At 49.0% G+C, this 16,830-nt stretch overlaps 1 protein-coding gene across 2 annotated transcripts in view; it reads left to right on the top strand.

Moving 5' to 3' along the window:
* The window catches only part of EXOSC10 (exosome component 10), a 175,366-nt gene that overhangs the window by 54,180 nt on the left and 104,356 nt on the right, over window positions 1–16,830 (top strand). For both annotated transcript variants that reach the window (XM_063948684.1, XM_063948683.1), the window contains exons 8-9: window positions 10,841–10,951; window positions 11,026–11,169. In XM_063948684.1, coding sequence (XP_063804754.1) covers window positions 10,841–10,951; window positions 11,026–11,169 — 255 coding nt within the window. The remainder of the gene's footprint in view (window positions 1–10,840; window positions 10,952–11,025; window positions 11,170–16,830) is intronic.

A 16,830-nucleotide genomic window follows, 5' to 3' on the forward strand; every position in this document is an offset into this window, starting at 1 on the left:
GAATCACGGCACCCTAGAATATCAGAATTTTTTCACTGCACCCCTAGGCCAAAAATTTCTTATTGAGAAATTTAGAAATAAATATTACGTTAAGTAGATGGCGTTTATATGTCATCCTCAGGGTCAGTTGTATGGTGAGGGACCAGATTTGCTTCTGTTTGGCCACATATTTTATGACTGGCAGCCACCAGCACTGGTTTTGCCTGTTATATTGACCATGAATAATTTTAATTGGTCCTGGACCACCACCCCAGGGCACCCCTGCAAGTGTCCCGAGGTACCCCAGGGAGCCACGGCACACAGTTTGGGAACCTCTGGTGTAGTCTATTAAGGCACACAGTCAGCGCCAGGTATTTCTATTATATCTACCTTGGAAAGTGCTGTGTGTGGGTTGGCTCCAATCTCTGTCTCTCTCTGTGGCAGTCTTGGGGGGGAAACGGTGTCTGACATTTCCGTATGTGTGTGGTGTTTAATATCTCACATAGCCATGTCTAGGGACTCTGTGTCATATGCTGCAGAGGATGTTTCCTCTCAGGTGGAATCCATTTCATGTACACAGGAATGTAATGTCTCAGATCCCTATTACTGAGCCTGAGTGATTGACCTCTATCAAAGGAATGATCTCTACTAGGGTAGCTAATACTGAGACTGAAACTCAGGTGTTGAAGAATTCTATGGCAGTTTCGTCCGGTTCTGTTCCTATTCCTTCAAAATCCCCTAGCATATACCCACAGAAACGTGCTCTTGCCCAGATTATGCAAGATGACACGGATACCGACTCTGACACGGCAGACTGTGATGGGGATGTGCTGAGGGGGGGCTGCATCCCTTGCAAAAGGGGTACAGCTAATGATTGAGGCCATTAGAGATGTGTTGAATATTACTGATACAACACCTGAGCAGGTTGAGGAGGCTTACTTCACTGACAATAAGATAGCCTTGCTAACCTTCCCTGCGTCTAAAGAATTAAACGCTTTATTTAAAAAATCCTGGGAAACCCCAGAGAAAATAATTCCAGATCCTAAAGAGCGTTCTGGTTGCTTTTCCCTTCCCTGAGGAAGATAGAATAAAATGGGAAAACCCACCCATAGTTGACACATCTGTTTCTAGACTGTCGAAAAAGGTGGTTTTACCTGTCCCTGGATCTACTGCGTTAAAAGAACCGGCTGATCATAAGATTGACACTACACTGAAATCCATTTACACTTCTTCAGGAGTGGCGTTAAGGCCCACTATTGCCTATGCATGGATCTCTAAAGCCATAGTAAAATGGTCCGGCACATTACTAGAGGATTTGGATACAACGGATAGAAGTGACATTGAATTATTTTTACGTAACCTACAGGATTCTGCGGGCTCATGGTGGAATCCATGAAGGACCTGGGTACGCTGACTGCAAGGATATATTCCATGTCTGTCTCAGACCGCCAATGGTCTGCAGACGTGGAATCCAGGAGAAGTGTGGAGAACCTACCCTACACAGGTCAGGCTCTATTTGGGGAAGCATTGGATGCGTGGATTTCCACGGCAACTACTGGTAAGTCACCTTTTCTTCCCTCAGCTACGCCTTCTACGAAGAAACCCTTTTCTCTAACGTCCTAGTGGATGCTGGGGACTCCGAAAGGACCATGGGGAATAGCGGCTCCGCAGGAGACTGGGCACAAAGTAAAAGCTTTAGGACTAGCTGGTGTGCACTGGCTCCTCCCCCTATGACCCTCCTCCAAGCCTCAGTTAAGATTTTGTGCCCGAACGAGAAGGGTGCAATCTAGGTGGCTCTCCTGAGCTGCTTAGAGTAAAAGTTTAAATAGGTTTTTTATTTTCAGTGAGACCTGCTGGCAACAGGCTCACTGCATCGAGGGACTAAGGGGAGAAGAAGCGAACTCACCTGCGTGCAGAGTGGATTGGGCTTCTTAGGCTACTGGACATTAGCTCCAGAGGGACGATCACAGGCCCAGCCATGGATGGGTCCCGGAGCCGCGCCGCCGGCCCCCTTACAGATGCTGAAGCAAGAAGAGGTCCATAAATCGGCGGCAGAAGACTTTCCTGTCTTCATAAGGTAGCGCACAGCACTGCAGCTGTGCGCCATTGCTCTCAGCACACTTCACACTTCGGTCACTGAGAGTGCAGGGCGCTGGGGGGGGGCGCCCTGGGAAGCAATGAATTTACCTTATTTGGCAAAAAATACATCACATATAGCTCCTGGGCTATATGGATGTATTTAACCCCTGCCAGTTTTCCAGAAAAAAGCGGGAGAAGAGCCCGCCGTGAAGGGGGCGGGGCCTATCTCCTCGGCACACAGCGCCATTTTTCCCACACAGCTCCGCTGGTAGGAAGGCTCCCAGAATCTCCCCTGCATCCTGCAACTACAGAAACAGGGTAAAAAAGAGAGGGGGGCACTTATTTGGCAAAATAACAGATATAAGCAGCTATAAGGGATAGACACTTATTGTAAGGTTGTCCCTATACATATATAGCGCTCTGGTGTGTGCTGGCAAACTCTCCCTCTGTCTCCCCAAGGGGCTAAGTGGGTCCTGTCCTCTATCAGAGCATTCCCTGTGTGTGTGCTGGGTGTCGGTTCGTGTGTGTCGACATGTATGAGGAGGAAAATGATGTGGAGGCGGAGCAATTGCCTATAATGGTGATGTCACCCCCTAGGGAGTCGACACCTGAAGGGATGGCCGTAATTAAGGAATTACGTGACAGTGTCGGCACGTTACAGAAAACTGTTGACGACATGAGACAGCCGGCAGCTCAGTTAGTGCCTGTCCAGGCGTCTCAAACACCGTCAGGGGCTATTAAACGCCCGTTACCTCAGTGGGTCGACACGGACCCAGACACAGACACTGACTCCAGTGTCGACGGTGAAGAAACAAACGTATTTTCCAGTAGGGCCACACGTTACATGATCACGGCAATGAAGGAGGTTTTGCACATCTCTGATACTGCAAGTACCACAAAAAGGGGTATTATGTGGGGTGTGAAAAAACTACCCGTAGTTTTTCCTGAATCAGATGAATTGAATGAAGTGTGTGATGAAGCGTGGGTTACCCCCGACAAAAAACTGCTAATTTCTAAAAAAATTATTGGCACTATATCCCTTCCCACCAGAGGTTAGGGCTCGTTGGGAAACACCCCCTAGGGTGGATAAGGCGCTCACACGCTTATCAAAACAAGTGGCGTTACCGTCTCCAGAAACGGCCGCCCTTAAGGAGCCAGCAGATAGGAGGCTGGAAAATATCCTTAAAAGTATATACACTCATACTGGTGTTATACTGCGACCAGCAATCGCCTCAGCCTGGATGTGCAGTGCTGGGGTGGCTTGGTCGGATTCCCTGACTGAAAATATTGATACCCTGGACAGGGACAATATATTATTGACTATAGAGCATTTAAAGGATGCATTCCTATATATGCGAGATGCACAGAGAGACATTTGCACTCTGGCATCAAGAGTAAGTGCGATGTCCATTTCTGCCAGAAGAGGATTATGGACGCGACAGTGGTCAGGGGATGCGGATTCCAAACGGCATATGGAAGTATTGCTGTATAAAGGGGAGGAGTTATTTGGGGGCGGTCTATCGGACCTGGTGGCCACGGCAACGGCTGGGAAATCCACCTTTTTACCCCAAGTCACCTCGCAGCAGAAAAAGATACCGTCTTTTCAGGCTCAGTCCTTTCGTCCCCATAAGGGCAAGCGGGCAAAAGGCCACTCATATCTGCCCCGGGGCAGAGGAAGGGGAAAAAGACTGCAACAGACAGCTTCTTCCCACGAACAGAAGCCCTCCCCCGCTTCTGCCATGTCCTCAGCATGACGCTGGGGCCTTACAAGCGGACTCAGGCACGGTGGGGGCCCGTCTCAAGAATTTCAGCGCGCAGTGGGCTCACTCGCAAGTGGACCCCTGGATCCTGCAGGTAGTATCTCAGGGGTACAAATTGGAATTCGAGACGTCTCCCCCTCGCCGGTTCCTGAAGTCTGCTTTACCAACGTCTACCCCCGACAGGGAGGCGGTATTGGAAGCCATTCACAAGCTGTATTCCCAGCAAGTGATAATCAAGGTACCCCTCCTACAACAGGGAAAGGGGTATTACTCCACGCTGTTTGTGGTACCGAAGCCGGACGGCTCGGTGAGACCCATTTTAAATCTGAAAGCCTTGAACACTTACATAAAAAGGTTCAAGTTCAAGATGGAGTCACTCAGAGCAGTGATAGCGAACCTGGAAGAAGGGGACTACATGGTGTCTCTGGACATCAAGGATGCTTACCTCCATGTCCCAATTTGCCCTTCTCACCAAGGGTACCTCAGGTTTGTGGTACAGAACTGTCACTATCAGTTTCAGACGCTGCCGTTTGGATTGTCCACGGCACCCCGGGTCTTTACCAAAGTAATGGCCGAAATGATGATTCTTCTTCGAAGAAAAGGCGTCTTAATTATCCCTTACTTGGACGATCTCCTGATAAGGGCAAGGTCCAGAGAACAGTTAGAGGTCGGAGTAGCACTATCTCAAATAGTATTACGACAGCACGGATGGATTCTAAATATTCCAAAATCGCAGCTGATTCCGACGACACGTCTGCTGTTCCTAGGGATGATTCTGGACACAGTACAGAAAAAGGTGTTTCTCCCGGAAGAGAAAGCCAGGGAGTTATCCGACCTAGTCAGGAAACTCCTAAGACCAGGCCAGGTGTCAGTGCATCAGTGCACAAGGGTCCTGGGAAAGATGGTGGCTTCTTACGAAGCGATTCCATTCGGCAGATTCCACGCACTTTTCAGTTGGATCTGCTAGACAAATGGTCCGGATCGCATCTTCAAATGCATCAGCGGATAACCCTGTCTCCAAGGACAAGGGTGTCTCTCCTGTGGTGGTTACAGAGTGCTCATCTCCTAGAGGGCCGCAGATTCGGCATTCAGGATTGGGTCCTGGTGACCACGGATGCCAGCCTGAGAGGCTGGGGAGCAGTCGCACAGGGAAAAAATTTCCAGGGCTTGTGGTCAAGCATGGAAACGTCACTTCACATAAATATCCTGGAACTAAGGGCCATTTACAATGCCCTAAGTCAGGCAAGGCCTCTGCTTCAGGGTCAGCCAGTATTGATCCAGTCGGACAACATCACGGCAGTCGCCCACGTAAACAAACAGGGCGGCACAAGAAGCAGGAGGGCAATGACGGAAGTGGCAAGGATTCTTCGCTGGGCGGAAAATCATGTGATAGCACTGTCAGCAGTGTTCATTCCGGGAGTGGACAACTGGGAAGCAGACTTCCTCAGCAGACACGATCTTCACCCGGGGGAGTGGGGACTTCACCCAGAAGTCTTCCACATGATTGTAAACCGTTGGGAAAAACCAAAGGTGGACATGATGGCGTCTCGCCTCAACAAAAAACTGGACAGATATTGCTCCAGGTCAAGGGACCCTCAGCCAATAGCTGTGGACGCTCTGGTAACACCGTGGGTGTACCGGTCAGTGTATGTGTTCCCTCCTCTTCCTCTCATACCAAAAGTACTGAGAATCATACGAAGGAGAGGAGTAAAGACTATACTCGTGGCTCCGGATTGGCCAAGAAGGACTTGGTACCCGGAAATTCAAGAGATGCTCACGGAAGACCCGTGGCCTCTACCTCTAAGACAGGACCTGCTCCAGCAGGGACCATGTCTGTTCCAAGACTTACCGCGGCTGCGTTTGACGGCATGGCGGTTGAACGCCGGATCCTGAAGGAAAAAGGCATTCCGGATGAAGTCATCCCTACCCTGATCAAAGCCAGGAAGGATGTAACCGTACAACATTATCACCGTATTTGGCGTAAATATGTTGCGTGGTGCGAGGCCAGGAAGTCCCCTACGGAGGAATTTCAACTGGGTCGATTCCTGCATTTCCTGCAAACAGGACTGTCTATGGGCCTCAAATTAGGGTCCATTAAGGTTCAAATTTCGGCCCTGTCGATATTCTTCCAAAAAGAACTAGCTTCTGTTCCTGAAGTTCAGACGTTTGTCAAGGGAGTACTGCATATACAGCCTCCTTTTGTGCCTCCAGTGGCACCTTGGGATCTCAATGTAGTGTTGGGATTCCTAAAATCACATTGGTTTGAACCACTCACCACTGTGGACTTGAAATATCTCACATGGAAAGTAGTAATGCTGTTAGCCCTGGCTTCAGCCAGGCGTGTATCAGAATTGGCGGCTTTATCCTATAAAAGCCCTTACCTAATTTTTCATACGGACAGGGCAGAATTGAGGACTCGTCCTCAATTTCTCCCTAAGGTGGTTTCAGCATTTCACTTAAACCAACCTATTGTGGTGCCTGCGGCTACTAGGGACTTGGATGATTCCAAGTTGCTGGACGTAGTCAGGGCCCTGAAAATATATGTTTCCAGGACGGCTGGAGTCAGAAAATCTGACTCGCTGTTTATCCTGTATGCACCCAACAAGCTGGGTGCTCCTGCTTCTAAGCAGACAATTGCTCGTTGGATTTGTAGTACAATTCAGCTTGCACATTCTGTGGCAGGCCTGCCACAGCCAAAATCTGTAAAAGCCCATTCCACACGGAAAGTGGGCTCATCTTGGGCGGCTGCCCGAGGGGTCTCGGCTTTACAACTTTGCCGAGCAGCTACTTGGTCAGGGGCAAACACGTTTGCTAAATTCTACAAATTTGATACCCTGGCTGAGGAGGACCTGGAGTTCTCTCATTCGGTGCTGCAGAGTCATCCGCACTCTCCCGCCCGTTTGGGAGCTTTGGTATAATCCCCATGGTCCTTTCGGAGTCCCCAGCATCCACTAGGACGTTAGAGAAAATAAGAATTTACTTACCGATAATTCTATTTCTCGTAGTCCGTAGTGGATGCTGGGCGCCCATCCCAAGTGCGGATTGTCTGCATTACTTGTACATAGTTATTGTTACAAAAATCGGGTTATTGTTGTTGTGAGCCATCTTTTCAGAGGCTCCTTCTGTTATCATGCTGTTAACTGGGTTCAGATCACAAGTTGTACGGTGTGATTGGTGTGGCTGGTATGAGTCTTACCCGGGATTCAAAATCCTTCCTTATTGTGTACGCTCGTCCGGGCACAGTATCCTAACTGAGGCTTGGAGGAGGGTCATAGGGGGAGGAGCCAGTGCACACCAGCTAGTCCTAAAGCTTTTACTTTGTGCCCAGTCTCCTGCGGAGCCGCTATTCCCCATGGTCCTTTCGGAGTCCCCAGCATCCACTACGGACTATGAGAAATAGAATTATCGGTAAGTAAATTCTTATTTTCTTCATCTGAATCACAGTCCTTTCGGACCGCTAAGACAAAAAAGTCCAAACCTTCTGCCATCACCCGCAGGCTCCCAGGACCAGAAACTTGCTTCTGGTACCTCAAGATCCTCAGCGTGATGGTGGACCACACAGCCTGGAGGACGGGCTGGTAGGGGCAAGACTCAGACGTTTCAGCCACATTTGGGTGTCGTCCGGCTGGATCCTGGGGTACAGGATATTGTGTCCCAAGGGTACAGACTGGAGTTTCAAGAAACCCCACCTCACCGATTCTTCAAATCAGGCTTGCCAGCTTTGCTCACAGACAGAGCTGTCCTACTGGAAGCTATCCAGAAATTGGAAAAGTCGGAGGTCATTCTTCCAGTTCCACCTCATATGTACATATGTATGTTACTATTCAAACCTTTTTGTGGTACCGAAACCGGATGGTTCGGTCAGACCAATTTTGAACTTGAAATCGTTAAACCCTTATCTAAGGGAGTTCAAATCCAAAATGGAGTCTCTGAGAGCGGTGATCTCTGGTCTGGAGGGAGGGGGGGGAGTTTCTGGTATCCCTAGATATAAAGGATGCGTATCTCCACATTCCGATTTGGCCTCCGCACCAGGCTTATCTCAGTTTTGCACTGTTAAACAGTCACTATCAGTTTCAGGCACTGCCATTCGGTCTCTCCACGGCACCAAGGGTGTTCAAGGTGATGGCAGAGATGATGGTTCTCCGCAGACAGGGAGTGAACATAATTCCATACCTGGACGATTTGTTGATAAAGGCATCGTCCAGGGAGAAGCTGTTGCAGTCCATTGCTCTCACGACTCCTCTGCTCAGGGTCCATGGTTGGATCCTGAACCTTCCGAAGTCGCATTTGGAGCCGACAAGGAGATTGTCTTTCCTGTGGATGATCCTCGACACGGAAGTGCAGAGGGTGTTCCTACCGGTGGAGAAGGCGTTGGTGATACAATCAATGGTCCGGGATGTCCTGAAGCCAGCCCGGGTATCGATTCATCAGTGCATTCGTCTTCTGGGGGAGATGGTTGCCTCTTACTAGGCTCTGCAGTTTGGAAGGTTTCATGCTCGATCTTTCCAATTGGATCTCCTAGACAAGTGGTCGGGTTCTCATCTACATATGCACCTGAGGATACGTCTGTCGCCGAAAGCAAGGATTTCACTCCTCTGGTGGCTACAAATGCCTCACCTTCTGGAGGGCCGCAGGTTCAGGATTCAGGACTGGATTCTTCTAACCACGGGGGGCGCGGTCACTCAAGGGGAAACCTTCCAAGGAAAGTGGTCATGCCTGGAATCCAGTCTTCCAATAAACATTCTGGAACTAAGGGCCGTGTACAACGGTCTTCTGCAAGCGGCACATCTTCTGAAAGATCAGGCCATTCAAGTTCAGTCGGACAATGTAACGACAGTGGCCTACATAAACCGACAGGACGGAACGAAGAGCAGAGCTGCAAAGTCAAAGGCAACAAAAATTATCCTCTGAGCGGAAAATCATGCGGTGACGCAGTCGGCAATCTTCCGGGAGTGGACAACTGGGAAGCGTACTTCCTCAGCAGACACGATCTCCATCCAGGAGAGTGGGGCCTCCATCCAGAGGTGTTCACGGAGGTGAAAAAATCTTTGTTGGGTTCCTCCAAATAGACATGATGGCCTCCCACTTCAACAAAAAACTTCTGAGGTATTGCTCCAGGTCAAGAGACCCGCAGGCCGTGACGGTGGAAGCCCTGATAACTCCGTGGGTGTTCCAGTCGGTGTACTTGTTTCTTCCACTTCCACTAATTCCAAGGGTTCTAAAGCTCATAAGGAGAACGAGTTCATGCAATCCTCCTTGCTCCAGACTGGCCAAGAAGGGCTTGGTACGCGGATCTTCTAGATATACTGCTGGAAGAGCCGAAGCATCTTCTTCTTCGGGAGGACCTGCTGCAGCAGGGGCCGTTCGCTTATCAAGACTTAACGCGGCTACGTTTGACGTCATGGAGGTTGAATGCCAGATCTTAGCTCGGAAGGGTATTCTGAACAAGGTTATTCCTATCCTGATAGAGGCTAGGAAAGGAGTAATGTCTAAACATTACCATAGCATTTGGAAAAAGTATGTATCTTGGTGTGAGTCCTAGAAGTTTCCTACGGTGGAGTTTCAACTCCTCTTCCTGCAAGTAGGTGTGGATATGGGTCTGCGGTTGGGATCTGTAAAGGTCCAGATTTTGGCCCTATCCATTTTCTTCCAGAAACAGTTGGCTTCCCTCCCTGAGGTTCAGTCTTTTTTTGAAAGGGGTTCTGCACATCCATCCTCCCTTTGTGCCGCCTATGGCACCCTGGGATCTTAACGTGGGGTTACAGGTCCTCCAATCGGATTGGTTCGAACCTCTGCCGGAGGTTTAGGTCAAGTTTCTCATGTGGAAGGCTGTCACTTTGTTGGCCTTAGCTTCTGCTAGACGTGTGTCGGAGTTGGGGGCTTTGTCTTGTAAGAGCCTCTACTTGATCTTCCATGAAGATAGAGCTGAGCTGCGGACATGTCAGCAGTTCCTTCCGAAGGTTGTGTCGGCATTTCATATCAACCAACCTTAGTCCTTAGATTTTGTTAGGGCTCTAAAGATCTATGTAAAGAAGACTGCTCGTCACAGAAAATTGGACACTCTTTGTCCTATATGATCCCAAGAAAATTGGGTGTCCTGCTTCTAAGCAGACGATCTCTCGCTGGATCAGGTTCACTATCCAGCATGCATATTCTACGGCAGGATTGCCATGTCCTACGTCTGTTTAGGCCCACTCTACTCGTAAAGTGGGTTCTTCCTGGGCGGCTGCCCGGGGGTGTCGGCTTTACAGCTTTGCCGAGCGACTACTTGGTCAGGTTCGAACACATTTGCTAAGTTCTACAAGTTCGATACTTTGGCCGCTGAGGACCTGAAGTTTGGTCAATCAGTTCTGCAGGAGCCTCAGCACTATCCCTCCTGTACTGTGAGCTTTGGTACATCCCCATGGTACTAATGTGGACCCCAGCATCCTCTAGGACGTAAGAGAAAATAGGATTTTAATTACCTACCGGTAAATCCTTTTCTCGTAGTCCGTAGAGGATGCTGGGAGCTCGCCCGGTGCTTCGTGATCCTGCAGTGGTTACTTAGTTCAGTACTGCTTTGTTCTTGGTAAGTAATGTTGTTCAGCTATTGCTGTGTTGTTCAGGTTGGTTAGCTTGGTTTGCCTTGTATGTGTGAGCTGGTATGAATCTCACCACTATCATTGTATAATCTTTCTCTCGAAGTATGTCCGTCTCCTCGGGCACAGTTTCTAGACTGAGTCTGGTAGGAGGAGCATAGAGGGAGGTGCCAGCCCACACTCTCAAACTCTTAAAGTGTTTATGGCTCCTAGTGGACCCGTCTATACCCCATGGTACTAATATGGACTTCAGCATCCTCTACGGACTACGAGAAAAGGATTTACCGGTAGGTAATTAAAATCCTATTTTTATCTTTGACCCTTTCATTGTTGAGATGTGTCTGATAAGAGCGATGACCTTTCTAGTCACTGTTATAACAGTGCAGGTTACCGGGGATTGTGATGGTGCGGTATAAATAATAACGGGATGTTCTGTGCCAACAGCCCTTCCTACCCCTGAATGACGTCCCCTGTCATGTCATTACCACCTTGGATGATGTGGTGGAGCTGAATGAGAAGTTGTTGCAGTGTTCAGAGTTCGCTGTTGATCTGGAGGTGAGATGAAGTCAGACGTCATTCAGTGTCTTCCGCTAACAATCTGTATAATACTCTGTCCTGTCCTTCTGCAGCATCACTCCTACCGAAGCTTCCTGGGCCTCACCTGCCTCATGCAGATCTCCACCCGCACCGATGACTACATCATCGATACGCTGGAACTGCGCAGTGACCTTTATATACTCAATGAGAGCTTCACGGATCCAGCTATCGTCAAGGTCAGAAAGTTAAAAATTACAGAGACAGAACAGATGATATGATGTCATTCATGTAATCGGTGTCCCAAGCCTCGAGTCATTCATGTAATGGGGCACAGGCGCGTCTGAGACTGGACACCAAGGGGTTACTGAGCGCCACTAGGATGACAAAATTATATCTACATTGCTCATCATACACTGTACTGATGTCACAGCGTGTGCTGCTTCTATACCCGTCACCTCCTCACACCACACATTATATCTACATTACTCCTCATACACTGTACTGATGTCACAGCGTGTGCTGCTTCTATACCCGTCACCTCCTCACATTATATCTACATTACTCCTCATACACTGTACTGATGTCACAGCGTGTGCTGCTTCTATACCCGTCACCTCCTCACACCACACATTATATCTACATTACTCCTCATACACTGTACTGATGTCACAGCGTGTGCTGCTCCTATACCCGTCACCTCCTCACATTATATCTACATTACTCATCATACACTGTACTGATGTCACAGCGTGTGCTGCTTCTATACCCGTCATCTCCTCACATTATATCTACATTACTCCTCATACACTGTACTGATGTCACAGCGTGTGCTGCTTCTATACCCGTCACCTCCTCACATTATATCTACATTACTCCTCATACACTGTACTGATGTCACAGCGTGTGCTGCTTCTATACCCGTCACCTCCTCACATTATATCTACATTACTCCTCATACACTGTACTGATGTCACAGCGTGTGCTGCTTCTATACCCGTCACCTCCTCACATTATATCTACATTACTCATCATACACTGTACTGATGTCACAGCGTGTGCTGCTTCTATACCCGTCACCTCCTCACATTATATCTACATTACTCATCATACACTGTACTGATGTCACAGCGTGTGCTGCTTCTATACCCGTCACCTCCTCACATTATATCTACATTACTCATCATACACTGTACTGATGTCACAGCGTGTGCTGCTTCTATACCCGTCACCTCCTCACATTATATCTACATTACTCATCATACACTGTACTGATGTCACAGCGTGTGCTGCTTCTATACCCGTCACCTCCTCACATTATTTCTCTAACGTCCTAGTGGATGCTGGGGACTCCGTCAGGACCATGGGGGAATAGCGGGCTCCGCAGGAGACAGGGCACATCTAAAAAGCCTTTTAGGTCACATGGTGTGTACTGGCTCCTCCCCCCATGACCCTCCTCCAAGCCTCAGTTAGGTTTTTGTGCCCGTCCGAGAGGGTGCAATCTAGGTGGCTCTCTTAAAGAGCTAGTTAGAAAAGTTTTTTTTTAGGTTTCTAATCAGTGTCTCCTGCTGGCGACAGGAGCACTGCAACGAGGGACTTAGGGGAGAGACTTGCAACTCACCTGCCTGCAGGAGGATTGAAGTCTTAGGCTACTGGACACTGAGCTCCAGAGGGAGTCGGAACACAGGTCAGCCTGGGGTTCGTCCCGGAGCCGCGCCGCCGATCCCCCTTACAGACGCTGAAGAACGGCAGAACGGAGGTCCGGAAACAGGCGGCAGAAGACTTCAGTCTTCATAGAGGTAGCGCACAGCACTGCAGCTGTGCGCCATTGTTGCTACACGGCTCACGGATCTCGGTCACGGAGGGTGCAGGGCGCTGCTGGGGGCGCCCTGGGCAGCAATATAGAGTACCTTAGAGGCAAATAAATACATCACATATAGCCATTAAGGCTATATGTATGTATTTAACCCAGGCCAGTTTATTAGAAAAACCGGGAGAAAAGCCGCCGAAAAAGGGGCGGAGCTTATTCTCCTCAGCACTCGGCGCCATTTTCCTGCACGGCTCCGCTGGTGAGGAAGGCTCCCACGACTCTCCCCTGCACTGCACTACAGAAACAGGGTAACAAAGAGAGGGGGGGCATAAATTGGCGATATAATTATATATTGAGAGCGCATATATAGAAACAACACCTTCTAGGGTTGTTATATACAGTATAGCGCTTTTGGTGTGTGCTGGCAAACTCTCCCTCTGTCTCCCCAAAGGGCTAGGAGGATCCTGTCTTCAATAGAGCATTCACTGTGTGGCTGCTGTGTGTGTCGGTACGTGTGTGTCGACATGTATGAGGACGAAGTTGGTGTGGAGGCAGAGCAATTGCCGATGATGGTAATGTCACCCCCTAGGGAGTCGACACCGGAATGGATGGCTTTGGTTATGGAATTACGTGATAATGTTAGCACATTACAAAAGTCAGTTGACGAAATGAGACGCCCGGCAAACCAGTTAGTACCGGTTCAGGCATCTCAGACACCGTCAGGGGCTGTAAAACGTCCCTTACCTCAGTCAGTCGACACGGGTACCGACACAGATGAATCTAGTGTCGACGGTGAGGAAGTAAACGTATTTTCCAATAGGGCCACACGTTATATGATCACGGCAATGAAGGAGGCTTTGCAGCTCTCTGATACTACTGGTACCTCAAAAAGGGGTATTATGTGGGGGGTTAAAAAACTGCCTGTATTTTTCCCAGAATCAGAGGAATTGAATGACGTGTGTGATGAAGCGTGGGTTACCCCCGATAGAAAATTGCCAATTTCAAAGAAGTTATTGGCATTATACCCTTTCCCACCAGAGGTTAGGGCGCGCTGGGAAACACCCCCTAGGGTGGATAAGGCGCTCACACGTTTATCAAAGCAAGTGGCGTTGCCGTCTCCTGATACGGCCGCCCTCAAGGATCCAGCAGATAGGAGGCTGGAAACTACACTGAAGAGTATATACACGCATACTGGTGTTATACTGCGACCGGCAATAGCCTCAGCCTGGATGTGCAGTGCTGGGGTAGTGTGGTTGGATTCTCTGACTGAAAATATTGATACCCTGGATAGGGACAGTATTTTATTGACTCTAGAGCAATTAAAGGATGCTTTTCTTTATATGCGAGATGCTCAGAGAGATGTTTGTACTCTAGCATCAAGAGTAAGCGCAATGTCCATATCTGCCAGAAGAAGTTTATGGACGCGACAGTGGTCAGGTGATGCGGATTCCAAGAGGCATATGGAAGTATTGCCATACAAGGGAGAGGAATTGTTTGGGGTCGGTCTTTCGGACTTGGTGGCCACGGCAACTGCCGGCAAATCCACTTTTTTACCTCAGACTCCTTCCCAACAGAAAAAGACACCGTCTTTTCAGCCGCAGTCCTTTCGCTCCTATAAAAAGCGACCAAAAGGACAGTCTTATCTGCCGCGAGGCAGAGGAAAGGGTAAGAAAGGGCAGCAAGCAGCCCCTACCCAGGAACAGAAGCCCGCCCCGGTTTCTACAAAGCCATCAGCATGACGCTGGGGCTGTACAAGTGGACTTAGGAACGGTGGGGGGTCGGCTCAAAAATTTCAGCAATCAATGGGATCACTCACAAGTAGACCCGTGGGTCCTGCAGATAATATCTCAGGGGTCCATGCTGGAGTTCGAAAGGTCTCCTCCTCGCCGGTTCCTAAAGTCTGCTTTACCAACGTCTCCCTCAGAAAGGACGTTGGTTTTGGAAGCCATTCACAAGCTGTATTCTCAGCAGGTGATAGTCAAGGTACCCCTCCTACAACAGGGAAAGGGGTATTATTCCACACTATTTGTGGTACCGAAACCGGACGGTTCGGTAAGACCTATTCTAATGGAGTCACTCAGAGCAGTGATAGCAAACCTGGAAGAGGGGGACTTCATGGTGTCCTTGGACATAAAAGATGCTTATCTACATGTCCCAATTTACCCTTCACACCAAGGGTATCTCAGGTTCGTGATACAAGACTGTCATTATCAGTTTCAAACGCTGCCGTTTGGTTTGTCCACGGCTCCTCGGGTCTTTACCAAGGTAATGACCGAAATGATGGTTCTTCTACGAAGAAAAGGCGTATTAATTATCCCGTACTTGGACGATCTCCTAATAAGGGCAAAGTCCAGAGAACAGCTGGAAGCCAGTGTGGCACTATCACAAGTAGTGCTTCGGCAACATGGGTGGATTCTAAATCTTCCAAAATCTCAATTGACTCCGACAACACATCTGTTGTTTTTGGGCATGATTCTGGACACGGTTCAGAAAAAGGTATTTCTCCCAGAGGAGAAGGCAAAGGAGCTATCCGAACTTGTCAGGAACCTCCTAAAACCAGGAACTGTGTCAGTACATCAATGCACGAGAGTCCTGGGAAAAATGGTGGCTTCGTACGAAGCGATTCCTTTCGGCAGATTCCATGCACGGACATTCCAGTGGGATCTACTGGACAAATGGTCCGGATCGCATCTGCACATGCATCAGAGGATAACATTGTCACCAAGAACAAGATTGTCTCTCCTGTGGTGGTTACAGACGGCCCATCTGTTAGTGGGCCGCAGATTCGGCATACAGGACTGGGTCCTGGTGACTACGGATGCCAGCCTACGAGGTTGGGGAGCAGTCACAAAGGGAAGAAACTTCCAGGGTGTGTGGTCAAACCTGGAAAAGTCTCTTCACATAAATATACTGGAGCTAAGAGCGATATACAATGCCCTAAGCCAAGCAAGACCTCTGCTTCAGGATCAGCCGGTGCTGATCCAGTCCGACAACATCACGGCAGTCGCCCACGTCAACCGACAAGGCGGCACGAGAAGCAGAAGTGCAATGACGGAAACTGCACGGATTCTGCGCTGGGCGGAGAATCATGTCGTAGCACTGTCAGCAGTGTTCATCCCGGGAGTGGACAACTGGGAAGCAGACTTCCTCAGCAGACACGACCTTCACCCGGGAGAGTGGGGACTTCATCCAGAAGTTTTCAACATGATGGTGAACCGTTGGGAAAAACCAAAGGTGGACATGATGGCGTCTCGCCTCAACAAAAAGTTGGACAGGTATTGCGCCAGGTCAAGAGACCCACAGGCAATAGCTGTGGACGCTCTGGTAACACCATGGGTGTACCAGTCAGTATATGTGTTCCCTCCTCTGCCTCTCATACCAAAGGTACTGAGAATTATACGGAAAAGAGGAGTAAGAACAATACTGGTAGCTCCGGACTGGCCAAGAAGAACTTGGTATCCAGAACTTCAAGAGATGCTCACGGAGGATCCGTGGCCTCTACCTCTAAGAAGGGACCTGCTTCAACAGGGACCTTGTATGTTCCAAGACTTACCGCGACTGCGTTTGACGGCATGGCGGTTGAACGCCGGATTCTAAAAGAAAAGGGCATTCCTGAGGAAGTTATTCCTACCTTGATTAAAGCTAGGAAGGAAGTGACCGCACAACATTATCACCGCATTTGGAGAAAATATGTTGCGTGGTGTGAAGCCAAGAAGGCCCCAACGGAAGAATTTCAATTGGGTCGATTCCTACATTTCCTGCAGGCAGGATTGTCTATGGGCCTAAAATTGGGGTCTATTAAAGTTCAAATTTCGGCCTTATCAATTTTCTTCCAGAAAGAATTGGCGTCAGTGCCTGAAGTACAGACTTTTGTAAAAGGTGTACTACATATACAACCCCCAATAGTGCCTCCAGTGGCACCGTGGGATTTGAACGTGGTTCTAAATTTTCTCAAATCTCATTGGTTTGAGCCTTTAAAATCGGTAGATTTAAAATACCTTACATGGAAGGTAACCATGCTATTGGCCCTGGCTTCAGCCAGGAGAGTTTCAGAATTGGCGGCTTTGTCGTACAAAAGCCCATATCTGAT

This window comes from Pseudophryne corroboree, assembly GCF_028390025.1.
Source record: "Pseudophryne corroboree isolate aPseCor3 chromosome 10 unlocalized genomic scaffold, aPseCor3.hap2 SUPER_10_unloc_2, whole genome shotgun sequence".
Lineage (NCBI taxonomy): Eukaryota > Metazoa > Chordata > Amphibia > Anura > Myobatrachidae > Pseudophryne > Pseudophryne corroboree.